The sequence below is a fragment of the Phyllostomus discolor genome, chromosome 6 (assembly GCF_004126475.2).
Source record: "Phyllostomus discolor isolate MPI-MPIP mPhyDis1 chromosome 6, mPhyDis1.pri.v3, whole genome shotgun sequence".
Classification (NCBI taxonomy): Eukaryota; Metazoa; Chordata; class Mammalia; order Chiroptera; family Phyllostomidae; genus Phyllostomus; species Phyllostomus discolor.
In genome coordinates this window covers 43235913-43256982 of record NC_040908.2, presented here as the reverse complement: position 1 = coordinate 43256982, position 21070 = coordinate 43235913, and the positions used below count along the sequence as shown (strand labels likewise).

General features: G+C 39.1%; 1 protein-coding gene across 5 annotated transcripts in view; it reads left to right on the top strand.

Moving 5' to 3' along the window:
* SERTAD2 (SERTA domain containing 2) overlaps positions 1-21070 on the top strand; it is a 131105-nt gene that overhangs the window by 94186 nt on the left and 15849 nt on the right. Inside the window, exons 1-3 of one of the 5 annotated variants that reach the window (XM_036028048.1) lie at positions 12795-13138; positions 13587-13657; positions 17238-17380. The exons of 1 other annotated variant lie outside the window; for it this stretch is intronic. In XM_036028048.1, coding sequence (XP_035883941.1) covers positions 13655-13657; positions 17238-17380 — 146 coding nt within the window. In that variant the 5' untranslated portion in view covers positions 12795-13138; positions 13587-13654. Of the gene's footprint in view, positions 1-12794; positions 13139-13586; positions 13658-17237; positions 17381-21070 lie in introns of those variants that run through there. 3 more of the 5 variants (XM_036028049.1, XM_036028050.1, XM_028514700.2) reach the window with 3 other exon arrangements.

Genomic DNA, 21070 nt, shown 5'->3' with positions numbered 1-21070 from the left:
CTCCACCCAGCTGCCCATCTCCACCCCTCCTGCTGGTCTGGATGTTTGTTTCTTCTTTAACTCCTTGGTTGTTGGACTTCCATGTAGTTTGATTTTCTGTCAGTTCTGGTTGTTTTTTGTTTTTAAATTTGTTGTTGTCCTTCTTTTGGTTGTGCAAGGGGGCACAGTATATGCCTCCATCTTGGCTGGAAGTATCTCTTCAAACCTCAGTTTTTTTAGATTTTATAGATTTGATCTTGGGCAGAGCAGCAACTTTTTTTTTCTTTTTTATTGAATATAGTGAGGTAACATTAGGTAATAAAATTATATAGGTTTCAGGTGTATGATTGATTCTATAATACATCTTCTGTATATTGTATCATATGTTCACCATCCCAAGTCAAGTTTCCTTCCATCACCATTTATCTCCCCCCCATACCCTCTTCTTCCTCCCCCCACCCCCCTTTCCCTTTAGTGATCACCGTACTGTTGTCTGTGTCTATGAGGGGTTTTTTTGTGCTTAATCCCTTCACCTTTTCCACCCAGCCCCCCAACCCACCTCCCCTTTGACAGCTGTCAATCTATATGAGTCTGTTTCTATTTTGTTTGTTGTTCATTATATTCCGCATATGAGTGAAATCATATGGTACTTGTCTTTGTCCGGCTGGCTTATTTCACTTAGCATGATGTTCTCCAGGTCCATCCATGCTGTCACAATGGTTAAGATTTCCTTCTTTTTAATAGCTTAGTAGTATTCCATTGTGTAAATGTACCACAGCTTTTTTATCCACTCGTCTATTAATGGGCATTTGGGCTGCTTCCAAATCTTGGCTACTGTAAATAAAGCCACAATGAACATAGGGGTGCATGTATTCTTTTGAATTAGTGTTTTGGGTTTCTTTGGATATATTCCCCGAAGTGAAATTGTTAGATCCTAAGGCAGTGCCATTTTTAATTTTTTGAGGTACCTCCATACTGCTTTCTACAATGGCTGCACCAATTTGCGTTCCCACCAACAGTGCGTGAGGGTTTTCTTTTCTCTGCATCCTTGCCAGTACTTCATTGATTTGTTGATGATAGCCATTCTGACAGGTGTGAGGTATAACTCAATGTGGTTTTAATTTTCATTTCTCTGATGATTAGTAACATTGAGCATCTTTTCATATGTCTGTTGGACATCTGGTGTCCTCTTTGGAGAATTGTCTATTCAGGTTCTTTGCCCATTTTTTAATTGGATGTTTTTTTTTGGTGTTGAGTTTTATAAGTTCTTTATAAATTTTAGATATTAACCCCTTATTGGATGTGTCATTGGCAAATATGTTCTCCCATTCAGTGGATTGTCTTTCATTTTGTTGATAGTGTCCTTTGCTGTGCAAAAATTTTTTAGTTCGATGTTGTCTCGTTTGTTTATTTAATTATTTATTTTTTGCTTCTCCTGCCAGAACAGATATGCTAGAAAAAAATATTGCTACAAGCAATGTCTCAAATCTTACTGCCTATGTTTTCTTCTAGGATTTTTATGGTTTTTAGTTCAATGTTCAAGTCTTTAATCCAGTTTGAGTTTATTCTTATGTATGGTATAAGAAGATGGTCTAGTTTAATTTATTTTTTGCATGTATCTGTCCAATTTTCCCAATACTATTTATTGAATAGACTGTCTTTACCCCATTGTGTATTTTTTGCCTTTGTCAAATACTAATTGACTGTAAGGGCGTGGGTTTATTTCTGGCTCTCTAGTCTGTTCCATTGATCTATGTGTCTGTTTTTATGCCAGCACCATGCTGTTTTGATTACTATGGCTTTGTAGTATAATTTGATATCAGGTAGTGTGATTTCTCCAGCTTTGTTCTTCTTTCTCAAGATTGCTAAGGCTATTCTGGGTCTTTTGTGATTCCACATAAATTTTTGGAATATTTGTTCTAGTTCTGTGAAATATATGCCATTGGTATCTTGATAGGAATTATGTTGAATCTATAGATTGCTTTGGATAGTATGGACATTTTAATGATGTTAATTTCTCTTATCTACGAACACAGTATGTGGTCCCACTTATTTTTATCTTACTCAATTTCTTTCTTCAGTGTCTTATTATTTTCCATGTACAGGTGTTTTATATCCTTGGTTAAATTTATTCCTGTTTTTTTTTGGGGGGGTAGCACTTGTGAGTGAGATTGTTTTCCCAGTTTTCCTTTCTGATAGTTCATTATTGTCGTATAAAAACACAACTGATTCCTTGATGTTTATTTTGTATCCTGCTACTTGGAATCTTTAGGGTTCTCTATATGCAATATCATGTCATCTGCAAATAATGACAGCTTTACTTCTTCCTTTCCAATTTGGATGCCTTTTATTTCTTCTTTCTGTCTGATTGCTGTGGCTAGGACTTCCAGTACTATGTTGAATAAGATAGGTGAAAGCAGACGTCCCTGTCCTTTTCCCAGTCTTAAGGAAAATGTTTGTAGTTTTTTCCCATTGAGTATGATGATGGCAGTGGGTTTGTCAGATACGGCCTTTCTTATTTTGAGATATGTTCCCTCTAATCCCACTTTGCCGAGAGTTTTAATCATAAATGGGTGCTAGACTTCATCAAATGCTTTTTCTGCATCTGTCAATATGATCATGTGGTTTTTATCCTTCATTTTATTTATGGGGTGTATCACATTGATTGATTTGTGGATGTTGTGCCAAGCTTGTATCCCTGGAAAAAAATCCCACTTGATCATGGTGTAGGATCTTTTTACTGTATTCCTGGATCTAGTTTGCTAATATTTTGTTGAGAATTTTAGCATCTATGTTCATCAAGGATATTGGCCTATAATTTTCTTTCTTTGCAGTGTCTTTATCTGGTTTTGGAATTATAATAATGCTGGCCTCATAAAATGAAGTTGGGAGTCTTTCCTTCCCTTGAATTTTTTGGAATGGTTTAGAAGGATCAGTGTTAGTTTTTCTCTGAATGTTTGGCAAAATTCACTTGTGAAACCAACCAGCTCAGGACCCTTGTGTATTCGGAGTTTTTGGTTACTGCTTCAGTTTCACTAGGTACTATCCGTCTATTCAGATTCTTAGATTCTTCCTGATTCAGTTTTGGAAGATTGAATATTTCTAGGAATTTATGCATTTCATCCATATTGTCCAGTTTGTTGGCATATAGTTGTTCATAATATTTTCTTACAATCCCTTGTATTTCTGTGTAGTTATTCGTTACTTCTCCTCTTTTATTTCTTGTTTTTCATGTTTTCTAAAAAGAAATTAAACATTATAGATAAAATAGAAGCTACCTATGCGTCTCTGATTCCATTATCCTACTCTGTTTACCAGAGGTAACCACTTCCCTGAATTTTTTATCTCTAATATTCTCTATTCTATACCTGTATACATATTTATAAACAATATGTAGCAACATTTTGTATGTTATAAAATATTTTATATAATGATATTATACAGTACATATTTTGTAGCTTGCTTTATTTTACTCACCATTATGTTTTTGAGATTTAACCATGTTGATACTATATGGTACCTTTAGTGGCTCAACCACAGTGGTTTTCAAATGTATCAATTTATTCTCATCTTCATAACCATTAAGATTGTTTCTCATTTTTAACTATTACAAGCAAAGCTACCAAAATGTTCTTCTAGGTCTCCATAGGGAATAAAAAGAAGAGTTTCCAATAATTGTCTAACCACTATGCTATATATCTGAAACTAATATAAAATAATATTGAATGTCAACTGTAGTTGAAAAATAAAATTTAAAAAATAAGGGTTTCTCTAGATTCTAGACTTAACCCTTATCATCCAGAGTTCCTGTAGAGAATTAAATCCCCAAACCTTAAAGCTCCCGTTGTATGTAATGAATTAACCTCTGTCCTGTAAGTCTAGAATGGTTCAAGTGTTGGGCTGGGAGCTGGATGACTGATACTTGCTCCAGTTGTGCAAGTCTCTTTCTAACTCTTGAGTTCAGTTGGGAGGCTTAAAATCAGCTTTGTGTGGGGTGGACACAACAGAAATCAGCAAATGGCTACAGATAAGGGCTTCCTTCCTCATCCTCCCAGGCGGTTGTTAAACATTTACCAGAGCACTGCTGGTTTTTAACTTTATACCATCCTTGGGAGGATTGAGGAAATAGTCACTTGAATCGTTTTCTGTGGTGCTTATTTTCTCAGGGAACCCCAGATGAGAAACACTGCATGTATGTGGGCCAGGTATATGCATCTCCAACTTTATTGGATAATACTAAATTATTTCTAAAGCGGTCACTCTGATAGCTGTGAACTCTGTCTTTATAATTTGAATTTTTCTTATTATTGATGAGGTTGGGTATCTTTTCACATGTTTCTTGGCATTTGAGTTTCTTCTTTTACCCATTTTTCTATTGGGTATCTATGGCTTTTTAAAAATTAACTTAGAGAAGTTCTTTACTAATTTTGAATATTACTAATCTTTTGTTGATTGCATGAATCACATATATCATTTGATAGTCTTTATTGTTTTTATCTCATGTATTATGTTTAATTTTAATGGATCAAAGTTATCGATCTTTTTCTTTATAGTTTGTGAATTGGGTTTTTTGTTTCCGTAGCCAAAGTCTGGGCAGAAAATAGAATTCTACTAAATGATTTAACTAAAGAGACTTTTATGAAAGGACTTTATACAGAGATGTGACAGAAGTCGAGACATTTAAGCCCAACAACAGTAGGAAGCTGTAACTATCCTTAGGATAAAGGGGGAAGGAGAGAAATGGTGTTTTAGGATCCGTGAGACTTGGCTCCCTGGAGAAGGGGCCAGTGTGGACGCTGTGGTTGTGGAGGGATGGTTACTGCCAGAATAGGGCCCAAGCAGGAAGGAGCAGAGAAAAAAATGCCCCAGCCTCTCTCCCTTCTGAGCCATTCTGATGGTGTTTTTGTTTGGCTGAATCCAGTTGGGAGCTAGTTGGCAAAGGGAGGGGTCAACATTTCAAGGGGCAGGGCAAAGGAGAGGCAAGCAGAGAATGAATCTTAGGAGAAAAACAGTAATCACGCATTCCTTATCCTAAGACCACAAAGGTATTTTCCTATATTTTCTCCTAAGAGTTTTAAAGTTTTGTTTTACATATGTAGATTTCAGTCCACCTGAAATGTGCTGTTTGGAAAAATATTAGATACCTAATTTTATTTTATTTTTCATGCAGGTAACCAGGCGACTCTTAGACATCTATTTAATACAGTCTATTCTTTCCCATTGATCTATAATCTCACTTCTGTCGTATTTCTTGGTTCCATATATCTGTGGGTCTATTTCTGCACTGTCCCTTCTGGTCTGTTGATTTATTTATTTACGCCTATGCCAACACCACTCTGTTTTAATTATAAGAGGTTCATAATAAGGCTTCATAACTGATAGGGCATATCCCCCATCCTATTCTTTAAACTTATTATAGCTGTCTTTGGCCCTTTGCTATTCCTGATGAATTTCTGGATTTGCTTTACCAGGTTTCATGGAAAAAAATGAGATTTATATTGGAATTGCAGTTAATTTATTGATGAATTTGAGGGACAATTGGTATTTATAGTATTACGTGTTCTTGTCCATAATTGGTGTGGATCCCATTATTTCTGATTTTTTCATCTCATGAACTTTAAAAAAAAGGTTTCTATTTTCTCACTTCTCATTTTTGCCTGTAACATGAAAATAGTAATTCTGGAGTCTTTATTTTTATAACTGTTAATTTTTACCTCTAAAACTAAAAGCCTGATGTCTAACAGTTCTGAAGTGGCAATACGTCAAAATGGGTTGAAAATAATATCTCATTCATTATGTTTTTCCTATCTTTTTGTAATTTGGGCTTTAATTTATTAAAGAAAGTTAAAAGGAAATATAAATGCTGTTGAAATTGTCAGTATTATTACTACAAAAGCCATTTATCTGCAGTGAATGAATCACAGTAGCCAAAGAAGGAAATCTGGTACTTTTAAAAATTTGACTTGACTCTTTAGCATGTATGTTTTTAAAAGACTCACCTTTAGGGATGATTAAATACATGCATTGTTTCAGCAAACACAAGATCGTAGAGTGTATATTTATTTATAACAGAACAGAATGGCAGTGGGTGTCTATGCTATATAGATGATATTCTCGTGGTATTTGCTGCCATCCACTCTCCTTTCTAAATTTAGTGTTACAGAATCAACTTCTGTTTTTAAAAGGGGAAGTTACATATAGCTCATTCACACTATTATTTTCCCCTTAAAAGCCAGTTTCTCTGATAATTGCCCATTTAAGGAGTTTCATATAACTCAAACAAGCCTTAGCTCTAAGACAACAGTTTTGAAACAAATATTACTTAGCAAGATAAAATCTTTTGTTCACTATTTAAAGCATGTCTAGAGAAACAATTGACTGGTTACACAAGTGTATCTAATTGGTGTTGGCGTTTATCTCAGATTCTTGCTTTAGTTCTTACATGACGTCACTCTGCACTTCTGATTTTAAATGTGAACAATTTTAAATTAAAAATGTTTTAATTTAAAGCATGGGACTCGAATTATTGGACGCTTGGATAGTTTGGAAAAGTCTTGTTTATTTCTGCAACAGGTCTTTTAAAAAACGGTTCTACACTGGTAACTAAAATAAAAGACAAGTCTATACCATCTTACCTAAGTATCACCTTTCCTTCAGCAAACCAATAAAAACTCAGGGTGACAAAGAGCTGGTTCATTTTTAATTGTATACTGTGACTACATTTGAACTCTGTTCTCTGTCCACATGTTTGTTTTCTAATGATACCTCACAGCCTGAACTTAGAAGCATTTTCTGGACATCTAACACATTAAAGGTTTGAATTTTTTTAATTCTCAAAGTAGAATTTTTATAGCTACAATTAAAAAATGGTTTAAATATGTAATTGCCCTTTCCAAATCACTATACTTCTCTTAAATGACCTCATTACTCCTATAGGTGATTTAAAGGTATGCAATCCTAGATAGTATGAACATGAGAATATGTACAGCAGAAAATAGGATTTAGCCTAGCTAGTCATATAAATTTGCTTGATTTTGAAACATAAAAACAGCTGGTATTAAATAACACTTTTGAAAATAATTATTTTTCCTGTCATTTTGCCAAGTTTTCCTGGAAATTAGTATTGATTTATATTGATCATATTGATTATATTGATTAATATTGATTGATATTCAGAACATGTCTGATTATTGGCATATTTTTGTACTCCATGATCAAGAGGGCATGAGAGTGATAAATGTAATAAATGGTCATTTGAACCATTCAAGTCATCACTTAAAAATTTGGATAGGCAAATCTTGTTTTTTTAACCTGTAATTATCAAATGCCGCTGTATTTAAATATGATTTAGCTGAGACTTTTATTTCCTAAAGTAGGTAGGAAGAGAATGCCTTCATAAAGAAGTAGGGGATGGTGGAATTACGGCAATAATTTGTTTATCTGCAAAATTGTTCCACAATGGTGAAGCTATATAGATTAACTCTTTAACAATAAGTACTTTGTGAATGCCCATCGGTCCTTTTAACTCTGTTAAACCCAAATGGCATGTTTTAGAAGTGCTTTACAAGCAGTTACTGGTGCAATATTATATCACTCACAGTGACACCTGTAATTATGAAGGTTCCCAAATACTGCTTAAACAGTGTATGTAAATAGTTATTTATATGTATATACACACATGCAGAGGTTAGAGAAAAGGTAATGAGATGCAACTTTTAGCCAAGGGTTGGAGTTCTTTGTGTAAGAAATAGAATTCTTATTTCATGACTCTAGCCTAGGATTGAAGCAAAGCGGTATTCAGATCCTGGTGCAGCACGACCCTCCTGCTGGCCTCTGCATGTTGACTCTGTACTTCCTGTCTGTAACCCATCCTCCCCTTCTTGAGGAGCTCATACTCTTCTCAAGACACCCGGCTTCAGCCTTTCCTGGCTATTACAAAAGAATTTTAATGAAGATCAGAAATCTCACAGCCTCCAGGTCTTCTTTGTCCCTGAGGGTCATCTTGCTAAAGAAAGAGTTCAATGGACAGGTCCTTCGCTAAGCCTGTTTACTCATCTGTAAGATATGGAAGCAGTATCTGTCCTGCCTATGGCACAGGAAAGATGCTATGAAGAGCAAATAGGTGAATTCATATGAAAATGCCTTGCAAACTGCCCTGCTTCTATACAAAAATTGGGGTGGGGGTATTGTAGATTTCACAGCTAGGTGACTTGAACTGTAATGGGTAACAAAGCCAGGAGAATATGTATAGAACCACTCAAGCCTGTCTTCTGGATATAACAAATAATTCAAAGAACATGTTCTAATGAAGAGAGCATACTATTATTTGTGCTTCTTTTAGAAATATGTGCATGTGAAGTTGTTTTTATATTCTTTCAATGAGCAGATTATCTCATTTGAGCCTTAAAACTTCTCCATGAAGGTAGTCTCCACTGTAGTCACTTTTCATAGACTCCTACTCTGAGGAGAGGCTACAGACACCTTTGAGCTCAAACTCCTCCTTTTATGGGATGTGGAAGCATCCCCCATGATGTTCAGGGTCTGATTTGGCCTCACTGCTGACTGTAGCTGTAGAACTGTGCCCAAAACCTCCTGACCAAAAACCTGCGTTTTTTTCACTGCATCCCATGGTGATTCTAAATCTGTGTGACATAGCAGATTGAGAAACTAAATATATTAACAATTAATCATAGTTGAGTGATTTATTTGTACAGGATCTTCAAACTCCTACTCCAGGCCTCTTCATTGCTAAGCTGGTTCCCAGGGACACGGAAGGTCTGGAGGCTGAGTGATTTCTAACATCCATTGAAGTTTTCTGTGGAAGCCAGGAGTGCTGAGTATCTTAAGAGTACGAACTCCTCAAGAAGGAAGGATGTTTTATAGACAGGAAATACAGAGTCAACATGCAGAGGCCACCAGGAAGGGAGTGCTGTGTGGGGAACTGGGTACAAGAAAAGATGTTTCTGAGAAGTGACCTCCAGTCTTGGTGGAGCGACATCTGGCAGGGAAGGAACACAGGAGTTGTCACCTCACTTTTCTGCTGAGGAGAGAGTGAAAGCAAAATCTCAGGTCCTTTAAGGAGGTCTGCTGCAAATTGGGCCTCACAATTTATCTGAGGATTTTAAAAGAAAATAGTGGCAAATGGAATAGGAAGGAAGCTAATGCCCAGTAGAAACCACCTTCTCTAGTAAAGGTTAGAATGGACTAATAAAATACTAGGAACAAATGGTTTTAAAAGCATTTTTTTTCAAATGTCATCATTAAGATTTGGTTCCAAATTAAAATTTAAATGTTATCAGGTTTTAAAAGAGAAAAAGGCCTAACTCTAACAGAAGAACAACACTCCTCTTGAAACACACGGGGCGTCATTGCAAAGCAGTTCAGTAACAAATAAGGGTAACTTTGCAAAAGTAACCCTTAACCGAAGTTGAAATTCTGTGTGAAGCATGACTTCAGGGACAAGCCGGGAAAGAACCTGACAAAAGCCAGAGGAAGAAGGGATGAAGCAGAGTTTGCAGAAAAGGATGAGTTAACTTGCTCCTTTGGTACAATGAAGTCTTAACTTGCTAGTGAATGAAAAGTACTGAACCTATTTGTGCTGTCTTTGTGAAAGCATTTAGTTTTCCAAATCATCGTATCCTGAATCAACTCCTTGAGAATCTGTTAGGTGATGTGACTTCCAGAAATTTATTTTAAAGATTTGTTGACCGTTTTCAGTTATCAGTGGAAGAGAAGTCCACATTCAGTTAGGATCTCTGTATTTTCCATGAAAAAGTTTTGTAGCACAGCTGGCTATATACAATGTGTTTAATAACTGAAATTTTACCTTTTTTTTCCGTAAGACCAATATTTCTAAGGTATGTAGGTAGATGATTATTACCAATATTTCATGTGGAACTGGAAAGATAAAATATAATAAAGGTGAAAGAAAAAGTTTGAAAGCTATTTTAAAGTCTTTGTTTCTCAGTTTACATAACCAGCTTGTCCTTCTGTCATTTCTTTCATGCATGCTAATTAAGTGCTAAAAGTGGCCTTCAGTTAGCACAGTAGTCTAGTAGTTTGCAAAATGTGAAGGCACAGAAACTTTCAAGAGAAGCAGTGAAGTGCAGACTAGTACCCAGAACTACAAAGCAATGTTGAGAAGTGCCTCTCTGAAATTAAACTCATGAGTATTTTTAAAAATTACTATCACAATTCTATACTTAGGAAAAGCAATGTTTCTTTTCTCCCTAAACAGGTATGTTCCTAGTAGTTAAATGTGGATGACTGGCCTAATTTTTTATAGGTGCAAGTGAGAGAAAGAAACTCGAAACTCTGAATCCTGAAGGCAGGATTATTTTTAAATGGGCTTTTAAACGTCCCAAAGAGTGAATATGACACTTAGATGTTCACTGAACATTTCTTGCTCATTTGCTAGGAATAAACAATTTTAAAAAACCATGCTACTGCATACTGAAGGGAGTTGACTTCAAAAGTTCTGGGAGGGCCTTTCCTTACTATCAGGGGCTTGGATTCCCAGAGCCAGCCTGCAGGGAGTCCACCTAGAGGCGGGTCTTGGTTAACCACCTGGTGTTGGACCACATCAGCAGCTACTGAAGCTCCATTTCGTACTTTGAGTTCTTGGTGAACGATGCCAGAATCTGAAAGTGGGGGAAGTGGGACTCTTTATAACATGTGCACTGATGGAATATTACGACCTTCAAATGTGTGGAAAGGTGAAAACCATTTCACCGCAAAACTCAGGTTGCTTTCTCAGAACTCAAACCTTTTCTGAGCACGTACAGAACACACTGTATCAGAACCACGAGTCCACTCTGGAGACACAAAAATTGTCACTTTGATCTTACTTCATGTGTACAGGGATACTGCATTTGGGAATTCATTTGCTAGAAAATATCCAAGTGCCACAAAAATTCTGCAACACTAACTTGTTGCTAACTTCAGTTCATAAATAATAGTTTAAATTCATTTTAAATTCAACAGAGCCTCTGACCTCTTCTACAAAGTTATCACAGGAAGAGATTGAAGATTCTATTTCAGTGGCTTTTCCTTAAAGTGAGCGCTGAATGTATAAGTGAGTGGATGGTTAGGAAACTGTTGTAGTTAGTGTCCTCTCTAAAAGGCAGAACTCAGGAAATGAAAAATATTTTGGCTTCCCAGCAAAATGTTTGAATGCTATGCCACCCAGGCACAAACTGAGCAGGACCTGCAGAGGGCCCTAAGCATTACTTCCATGACGTATAATTTGGAACACCATTACAACAAGACTTTCCAAAGACATCCATGAATAATTAGCTTGTGGCACTGGTTATACTTAAAGAAAATCTGTATAAGGTTTTGATTATACTGTGAGTCCAGTAAAAATCATTTTCATTCCCCTTAAAGATAAAACAAGAAACATTGTCTCCTCTACAAATATTTTAGCCCAGTTTTAATTAATTTCCATAAGATCATCAATTTGATTGATAACAAATCATTACAGCACAGTTCGAATAGGTCTAAACTTGTCTTGATGTTAACGACTTATAATCACCTTTATGTTAGGTCTTAAAGCTTTATTATCCTTAAATATAACTAGCATAGTGGACCATTAAATGAGGAAGTGATTTGAGATGATACTGATTGGGGTGGCAGCCAAATTTTTAAGGTGCCTGAATTATTTTTTGTAACATTTTTTACATTGAATGCTCATGTGACTTTTAAAATAAAGTAATTTTTATTTTACAGGGGAGCTGTCTTTGTTTTTCCAGTGCTTTTAAATTCACATCATTCAGGCGCACAAACAACCTTTCCCAGCTAGTATGTTTCCCTGGTAAACATACGTAGTTCAAAGTAGAAGCTTTCTTAAGCAGAAGAAAAGGGCTGTCAACATGGAAATTCTGGGCAGAGGACGGAGTGTCTGACCTCCCAGGGTCATCTCAAAGCCCGGCTTCCCAACCGGCGTGAACTTTTTCAAGGTAGAGGGGCGGGCAGGCAACGGGCTCCTGGATCTGCACCTCGGTGCAGCCTGGCACGAAGGATGAAATTCGGTTCCTTCTGTCCTGCTCGGAAAGTGCTGTTGACTTGGTGAATCATTTAGATTGTTGGGCCGGAGCCACCACGCGCAAGGAGCATTTTCTATCCCCGGCTCCAGCTGGAGCCGCCATCCTGCCATTGGGATATCTTTGCTGGTCACTTGTGAATCCTCAGACCCCGGCGTCGGGGAGTGTCCCAGTTGCCGACGCTGCCGCCTGTGCCCTCTCGCCACTCACGTCTTGAAAGCCCAGTGGGCAGCGGGGACATTGCACCTCAGGGGCTGATTTTTGCCCCAACCACCACCCCTCGGGACCCTGCCCGCCCGGCTGACCCGCCCCAAGTTGCCGAATAGCTCGGATGCTTGTCATATTTGCGGTCGCACCACTCTGCAGGCTGTGCGCGCGCTTCACTCGCTGACGCCTTTGTCAGTAGCCGTTCCGTCATTTGCATTGAGTATTTTCTAGAGTGTGAGGGGATTATTGGTGGTTAACAGTGATCCCTTGGCCAAAATTTCTTTTTTCCGCTCGCCTTCTCTTTAAGCCCTAAGAGAAAATAAAGGGGGGGGGGGGGGCTGGCCAGAGAGGGAGCCGTGGGCCGCGCTGCCACCCGGCGTCTCCCGTGCAGCTCCGCCTGCTCCTTCCTGCTCCTCTGGCGGCCGGGGCCCCCAGCTCGGCATTTATCGAGCCTCCCGGGACCGCCAGGGGAGGAGGCGGGGCGGGGCCGGGCGGTGGAGGGGCGGGGCGGGCGGTGGAGAGGCGGGGACTGTTGAGCCCCGGGGCCGCAGCTCGCGGGAGGCTCGCTGGCCGCACGTCACTCCTGCACTGCGAGTGCCGGAGCTCTAGCTGCCTGCTCGCTGGGTCAGGGCGCCCCCTTCGCCCGCCTCCCGCTTCCTCCTCCGCTGCCTGCCGCCGCCGCCACCGCCACCGCCGCCGCCGCCTCCTCCTCCTCCTCCACCACCATTGTATAATGTTCCGAGCGCGCAGGCAGAGGACGGCGGAGTCTTAGCTTCAGTCTCGCCTCTTGCCCGCTCCCCGGCGCTACCCTCAGGACCCCGGAGCTGGGTACTCCGCATGGAGCAGGAGTAGCTTGAGGAGTGGGCAGAACCCCCTCCTGATGCGTTAGTTCCCAGGTGGAACTACATGTGGTAAGTTCTCCCAGCGCTGGGCTGGAGGGGCTTCCGATGCGCTGGGCTACCAATGGGTGGGGGCGGCGTTGGGACCCAGCCAAGGGTCGGAAGCCTGGAGGGCGGAGGAGGGCCCCAGGCGGTAGCGAGGGTCGGTTGAGCCTCCCAGAGAGAGACCTGAGCTGTAGCAGGTCCCCGAGTGAAAGCTCCCCCGTATGCCTTCCGGCCCGGCGCCCTTGGACGCCCGGAGCGAGGGCCGGGGACCCCCAGTGTACAGGGCAGATCTGCTGGGGGAAGGGCGAAGAACGAGCAGTCCCTGACCGGGGTCAGGATGGGGTCGGGAGCTAACCAGAGCCCGCAGTGAGACCGAGGGAGCTTGGAGCTGTCGGTTTTACAGCTGGGATGTGTGTGCGTGTTGTGGTGGTTGTGTTGTTGTGAACGTGCGAGACTTTTCTCTCTTTTTTTTAAGGCTCGGATTGCTGCCGCAAAGGCTGCTTCACTTTTGAGTTCCGTGCCCGGGTTTGCATCCAACTTGCTATGGTGTGTTTCTGTGTTTTCCTGTGTTTTAGCTTAAAAATCCTTCTCCACCCTCTTTTTGCCCGTGCGCGAGTGAGTTGATTTTTGAATATATATGTATATTAAACTTAAGGTCTCATTGGTTTTTTTAGTTAGAAATCTACAAGTCATCTTGGTGGTGACCGCCTATGACTGAAAGGGAGGGGGTGGAGGGAAGCCAGCTGTCCCAAGCCCTGGACTTTGTACCATTAAGACAGAGGGTGGTTGGTCTAAGAGGGCCATTGCATGGAGAGAAAAATCATAAATGGTTCTTATGTTTTTCCTTGGTCATTAGTTATACCTTTAGCAGAAGTAATAGTAATAGATTGAGATGGGAGCAGAGTTTGGGGTTTAGTCTTAAGTTGCCAAAAAGATTAAATATTGTTTGTCTTAGAATAACTTTTTGCTCTAATACTGGGTAGTTTCCGGATGTTTCAGGAGGTGGAAAGTAAGTTTTTACAGGCACTGAATGGGGAAGGGCAATCGGCAGGGTAAGATACCTAGACTCAGACTATAGCAGTTTTTATTTGAATTGGATTGAGCAGCCCCAGATGGTCTTAAGGAAGATAGTACGTGAATGTTCTCAAGCTTTGTTCATGAAATACGCTTTTTAATTTCCCAATATATGTTAATAAATATCTATAATATGTGTAAAGAGCCTAGGAATTGTAGTAGCCAATAGGATCCCTGAGGCCTTAAGTATTCAAAGTAGCCTTTTATAATTAGGGACTAGTCTCTGACAAGAGTGAAGTGGGCTCTTGGCTCCACTCAACCCCTGGAGGACAGTCCACCTGAGAGCCTTTAGGTTGTTTTGCTGATGGGGGGTGGGGGCGGGGGTTCCTCAGCTAACCAGAAGGCATGTCTCACCCCAAGAGCTCCTCCCATTCCTCCCCCTTTTTATAGCAGTCTGTTCTGATTTGAGTGTGCTAGGGTGTGCTGTGAGGATGAAAATACCCATCCTAAGATCCCAGCTTCTGGCATGAGCAATTATAGCTTGTTCATGGATCTCTGCTTTCCTGTTCATTTTATCAATGTCTTCATTGAAAAAAAAAACAAAAAACCCTGCAAGAAATGTTAGCAAGTTGTTCTTTCACTTCATTGATTTTACTTAGAGGTACTGTATGGTAATGTAAAGTTTGTTTATGTTGTTCATCAAGTTTGGCACCTTAAAATAATTTTTACTTCTTTCCCCTACTCCTAATTAAAATGTGTATATTAACCATGTTGCTATTAGATGAGAAGTCCTAAGAAATGGATTTGACAGCCTTTTTGTTTGTGTTCAACACTCAGTTGTGTTTCTTGCTTTACTACAACAGGCAGGAGAGAGGATTCACATTTTAATACCAATCAAGTGTAGACAAGAGATGTCCTAGGGAACAGTTTTATTGTCAGGCAAGTGTCACAGCTCCTTCCGTCACAGCCGCTTGAGTTTGTTTTCCTTTAAGAACTAGGAGAAGGATATTAACTCAGATTTAGAAAGTCTTTGGGCTCCTCTTTGCTAAATTGCCTCCAATGGAAACTTTTTAATTTTAATTCAGAAGCTAAAGTATAAATTTTGCCCAGTTATCATGCACGGATAATTAATGAGTATAGTAAAACAGTATATATGATGAGATTTTAAAACTCACTCAAATCTGGATAGCAACTAACAGCTTTTGGCACCCACGATTTTATTTATTTATTTATCTTCACCTGAGGATATATTTATTGATTATCGAGAGAGAGAAACATTGATCAGTTGTTTCTCCTGCAACCAGTACGGGGATCAAACCTGCAACATAGGTAAGTGCCCTGACTGGGGATCGAACCCACAACCTTTTTGGTGTATGGGACCATGCTCCAACCAGTTGAGCCACCCAGCCAGGGCATCTGCTATTTTAAACAGTGATTCAACTGCAGAATGAAAGTTACAACACTACTTTAGAAACATGCACACAAAAGATATCAAAAAGATCTAAGCAAGGTTAAAGACATATATATATACATATACATTCATACAAATACTTAAAGTTTTTTTCTGTCAATAAGTAACAGATTCCAAATTATCAGTATCAAATTATACTAAAAGTTACCCTCAGCCAAAGCACTTTAATAGCTAAGAAGGGTAAAAGCTACAATAGAAACTTTAAAAGGTTTTTTTGTTGTTTTTTATTCAAGAATACTAGTGAAAGCATGAAGAGTTATCTTATATTTCATTTATATCAGAAAAATTAAGACAACTTTGTCAGTATTACATATAGATTGAAATATGTATAGATAATTTTGGTATTTAAGAGTGTGAATTTTTAATTCACTCATAGAATTTTTTTAAACCTTTGCTGCTACAGAAATTTCATGTTAATTATTATGGCATATCCTAAAGCACAGGTGGCAAACACAAGGCCCGAGGGCTGACTCCAGCCCTCCACCTTGTTTTATCCAGCCGGCACCTTGTTTCTACCCAGCAGCAGTGCCGAGCTCTCATGTAACTGTTAAGGAGCAGTTACATTGATACAGTCCTAAAATGACATTCGGCCCCTTGAAAGCAACCATGAGGCTAATGTGGCTCCTGGTGAAAGTGAGTTTGACACCCCTGCCCTATAGGCAATAGCTATAGTTGCATTAGTTTCTGGGCAAAGGAGAGAGAGAGAAAGACTGAGAGACTGACTTTCTCTCCAATTACTGAGTCCAAAGGTCAGGTGTATACAAAAGGCACCTTAGGGCAAGTTCCAATTTTATGTAAAAAGGGCCTCACAATATGGGGAACAACCACCATCGTAGGTCTTTCCATGAATTAATACTGACCAACATGAAAATATAAAAATGCAGTGGCCACTGCATATACACAAATCATGTATTTTCTACCCACTGTTAATAAACATTCCTTAAACAATTGACAGAAACCCACAAGTTACTGCTTCTGCTTAAGTGTGTGCATGTTTAATTTAGTTTTAATGTTCTTGAAGGAAACGTGTACTGACCAAAGTTGGCACGTCTTTTTCAAAGGAAGTGTTGTCTCCAATGGCCAGTGCAATTGGTATTAAAGGCAAACTTCTGCCCTCTGTGCAGATGCTGGGAAGCTCTGTGAACAGAACTGTCTCCTGGAGCGCCCATCACTCATTGTGTGGAGCAGTGTCTTTCTCCATGGGCACTGTGTGGCAGTTCATTCTTTGTATGAATCTGTGAATGGCATATGTCAGGCCAATAAGACAATATTCCTGTTCTGGGTAATAAATAGATGCCTTGTTTTGTTTGTTTTTCCTTGAAGATCATGAGACAAACAAAGCATGCTTGGCTGTCTAAAAAAATTTTTTAATACAAATAAAAACTGAAAAATAAAAACACAATGTCTTTGAAAACATATGATTTCTCAAAGGACAAAACAGGTGCTTGATTTTTAAACAAGCACCCTACACAGGCAGTGCAAACTCCCTTTTGAAAATTCTGCTCCCTTTGTGGTCTGAGGGCCCCTAACGCTGGAAAGGCTCATTTGTCTCCTCTCAAGATCTTCTGCCCCTTATCTGAACTTAATTGGAAATGCCTGCTGGGTGTCACTGAAGCAAACACCACAATTTATCTATTTTAGAAATTTGGGATATATAAGCTGTATTCTGCTTCCGGTTCTGAATGGAGTTGGCATCTGCTGCCTTTCATCTGGCCTCCTCTCACACTTGCACGCTGTGTGTCCGGAGCTGGCCCTGCCTCTAAGCAGGGACAGCAGAACGAGGGGTGAGTGTGCCTGGTGAGGCGCCGCCCTGAGTGGAGTGAGCTATGCGGATGCGTGGGGTGGGGGCTGGAGGGAGGAGAGCGGAGGACAGATCTGGAGCTGACTGTGCAACTGCTACAGCAGGTCTGACTAGTTTTAGGTGCCCAAAGGCAGCTTTGTTTCTCCAGTAACTCCAGGTAGCAGCAAACCTAAGTTCTTAAAATGAGTTCATGTCTGCATTACCATCTTTTTGCCTCGGTGCAAAAACTTGTAGCTTTGCAGTTATTGTTTAATTCTAAGCTTTGTTTCCTTTAAAAAACGTTCATAGTTTTTTGTTTGTTTCTGAGGAGTTTCACGTAGAATAGTGAAGGGAAATGGATTCTGTCTCTTAATTAGGACATTTTACACACACACACACACACGTCTGTGGTGGGGCTGTGTGAAGAAAAGTAAAAAGTTCTATTTGAATATACTGTCAAAAAATTGAATACTGAAATGTCACTCTCTGCAAATCAACCTTTTGCCCCTTGCTCCCTTCTCCCCTGGCCGGCTGCTTATCATTCTACACCACGCTCCCGGGGCTTCAGGCAGGCCTGCTGGAGTGAGTACCCCACCCTGGTGTTTAGAAGGGTTGCCCGAGTTAAACTCAGGGAATCTGAAAGTTCCAAGGTCATCTCTACTCCAGGACAGGTTGGCATAAAATTGTAGCCGCACTAATGAGATAACAAGGTGGCAACTGTTTTAAACTGATCTACCTTCCCTGAATGGTTATCCCATTTTTACAATACTACGATACAGATTTGCTTTTCAGACTTCTTTCCTTTTTTGAGGAGGGAACCTCCATGTATTGTGTGTACTTCTGTGTCTTCCCTGCTGCCCCAGAGAACTGAGCTGGCCTGGGAATTTGAGCCCCATGGTCTGCCGCTGAAGGAGGAGATTTTGCACTGCTGCCATGCTTGCCGTGAGCCTAGCGATGGTCTTTTCTTAACAGTTTTTAAGACAGATTATTTTTTTTAAGTATTTTTACCCTCTCCAGAGATATAAAATAGATTTCATCTGGTGATGATTTTTTGCTTTCTAACAGTAATTGGTTTACAAATTCAGGACGCAGATTCCTTAGGAAGACAGGTGGGGTGAACTGGAATGTTGGGGACCAGGGGGCTAGTTTGGAGGCAGTCTCTCCTTAGATCCCTGAGGATCTTAGAAGTTGAAGTATGAAGAGGTTGCTTCCTAAGAAAATAAATATGCATTACATTCAGTATGGTACTCTGATTATTTTTATTGTGTTTGACTAAATGACTGTATGTAAGGTTCTATGGGTCATTAATTATCAATATACAGAAATCCTCCGGAAAAAATACATTTGATGTCAAAATAGCCCCAAAGTAAATAAAAATGAATGGCTGCGACATTTATAAAGTATCCTTCACTGCCCTCAGGTTTAGTTTGTAGCCTCATCTCCTTTTTCTACTTTGTGAATTATTCAAGTATATAATGTAAAGTTTAAATTGTCTTTGTAAAACTTTACCACTAGTCTGCCTAATTCATCAAAGTAACTAAAGTAAACATTTGGAATATATATGTTGCTTACATGGGACAGATATGTACATAGTAGAATAGTTATTTCCTTCCCTTTACATGTCTGTTTTTATACTTGTCTGTCATATTGTAGAAATTTGATAGTTTTCTTTTAAGGAATCCTGGTTTAGACCATATAATACAAGGTTTAGATTCACTCACTAAGTAAACAAAGAAATAACATTTCTCTGATTTTCTTCTTTTAGACTGCATGTGGAAGAGATGAAATATGTTCTGTGTTTGTGAGGAATATTTTATAGCATGTCTTCTTTTAAGTGTTTTTTTTCACAGTAATAAAGCATTCCAACTTTGAAATAAAAGAAATTAAAAACTAATCATAACCTATAAGAAACATCCATAAAAACCCTTCCTGATATAGCATACTGAGTTTTTAATTTGTTTTATTCTTGGCCAGTAGTTGGCTAACAAAACCTAAAAGGAAACCTTTTGTTTATACTAATATCCAGTTTTACTTTTTTACAGATTTGTTTTAACAAATTACATTTATCTGTTTTAGTGTGACTGTTTCATATATCTGATAGCCCTCTTTAAAAAAAACTCACATATTTTTGGCACAGCATTTGGTTTCTACCTTAAGCCTTTTCCCCCTTGACATTCATTAAAGGTCTCTGGTGTGAGGGGAAAAACAAGGTGTCTTTAGGGGGCGGAGGGAAGTTGACACCAGAATCCCATTCAAGCAATTATAAATACAGGAGCAAAAAATATTTTCATCATGCACAGGAATGGGGGTGGGGTGAGGCTGGCTGATCTTTACAAGCACATAATCTTAAGAGAAAGAAATTCAAATATAAGCGTTCCTTTCCTTTATGTTAATGAGGCCTTAGATTCAGCTAAAGATGTGTTTCTGACACCAAATTAGTATGAAGTATCATCATAATTTAAATGATTATATTATTTATAAGGATGTATGTTCATATTTACCAAGTTTCAAATGGAACTATTGGTGATAATAGTTCATGTCTTACAAACATTATTACTGAACATACATCATAGAACCTGACTTTGTAATTTGAATAGACAGAATTCCAGCAAGTAGCTATACAGTAATTTGCTCCACTATCTCTCTAAGGCTAACCATGTCGAATTTTATAATAATTCATCCCCAATACTTTTTATGAAGTTTTCCCAAATAACTACTGATCTGCTCAGCGTGTAAGTAATTTCCTGATATTAAGAAACAATAGGATTACTGAAGGCTTTTCTATACTAATAAAATTCTTAATGCTTACCTTGAGATCACTCATTGTGTGGTTGGGACTCCACCTTGGTACCCCCAGTGGAAATTCTGAACTGCTGGCTTTTCTAAGCCCACATCTTACAGTGTGGGTTTTGTGTGTATATTATTGTGTGTGTGTTCTCCCTTCAGAAATCCTCCAGGAATTTTAACCATAGTTTTTAAAACATCAGTGTTCCTTATATACAGGCAACAGCCTTTTTCTACATACAATATTTTAAGAATTTGAACCCATAGCATGATATAATTTAGTTTGGCATTGGCAAGGCTCTTGGCTTGCTTACCAGTGTCCTGCAGAGACCGGAATTTGGGAACAGTCTTGGAAATGTGTGTACTCGAAGAGATCTGTAGGTAGAAATTGCTGTGAATAATCAGACTTCAGGAGTGCCTTGTTGCTCTGCTGCGCCCCCTTGTGGCTGACTGTGGAGTGCTGTCTTTCAGAGCTTGAAAGGAGTTCTGACTCCTACTGGGCATGCTTGTTTACATAGAGTTTTAATAGTCTTCTTCTGTGTAAAATAATCTATCAAGTTAATAAAATAGTTGTCAGTGAGATGTAAATAATTTATTGTGCTTACTTGATTTTGTAAGTTTATAGGATGTTAAAAGTATGTATAGGTGTGTTGTATGTTTTTAACTTTCTATTGTGGAAAATTCCAAACACAGTCAAAAGTAAAGGGAAGAGCACAATGCACCCCCTTGTACTCTTCACCCAGCGTCAACAGTTACCAACATTTTGTCAGTCTTGGGTCATCTACACAGCCAGGTGTTTTTTCTGAAGTATTTTAAAGGAAATTCCAAGCATCATATCATATTGAGTATGCTTTTGTTAACCTTAAGTTTAAAAACTGTGTACTTCTGCCCAGTCTCTCACTTTAAGTGT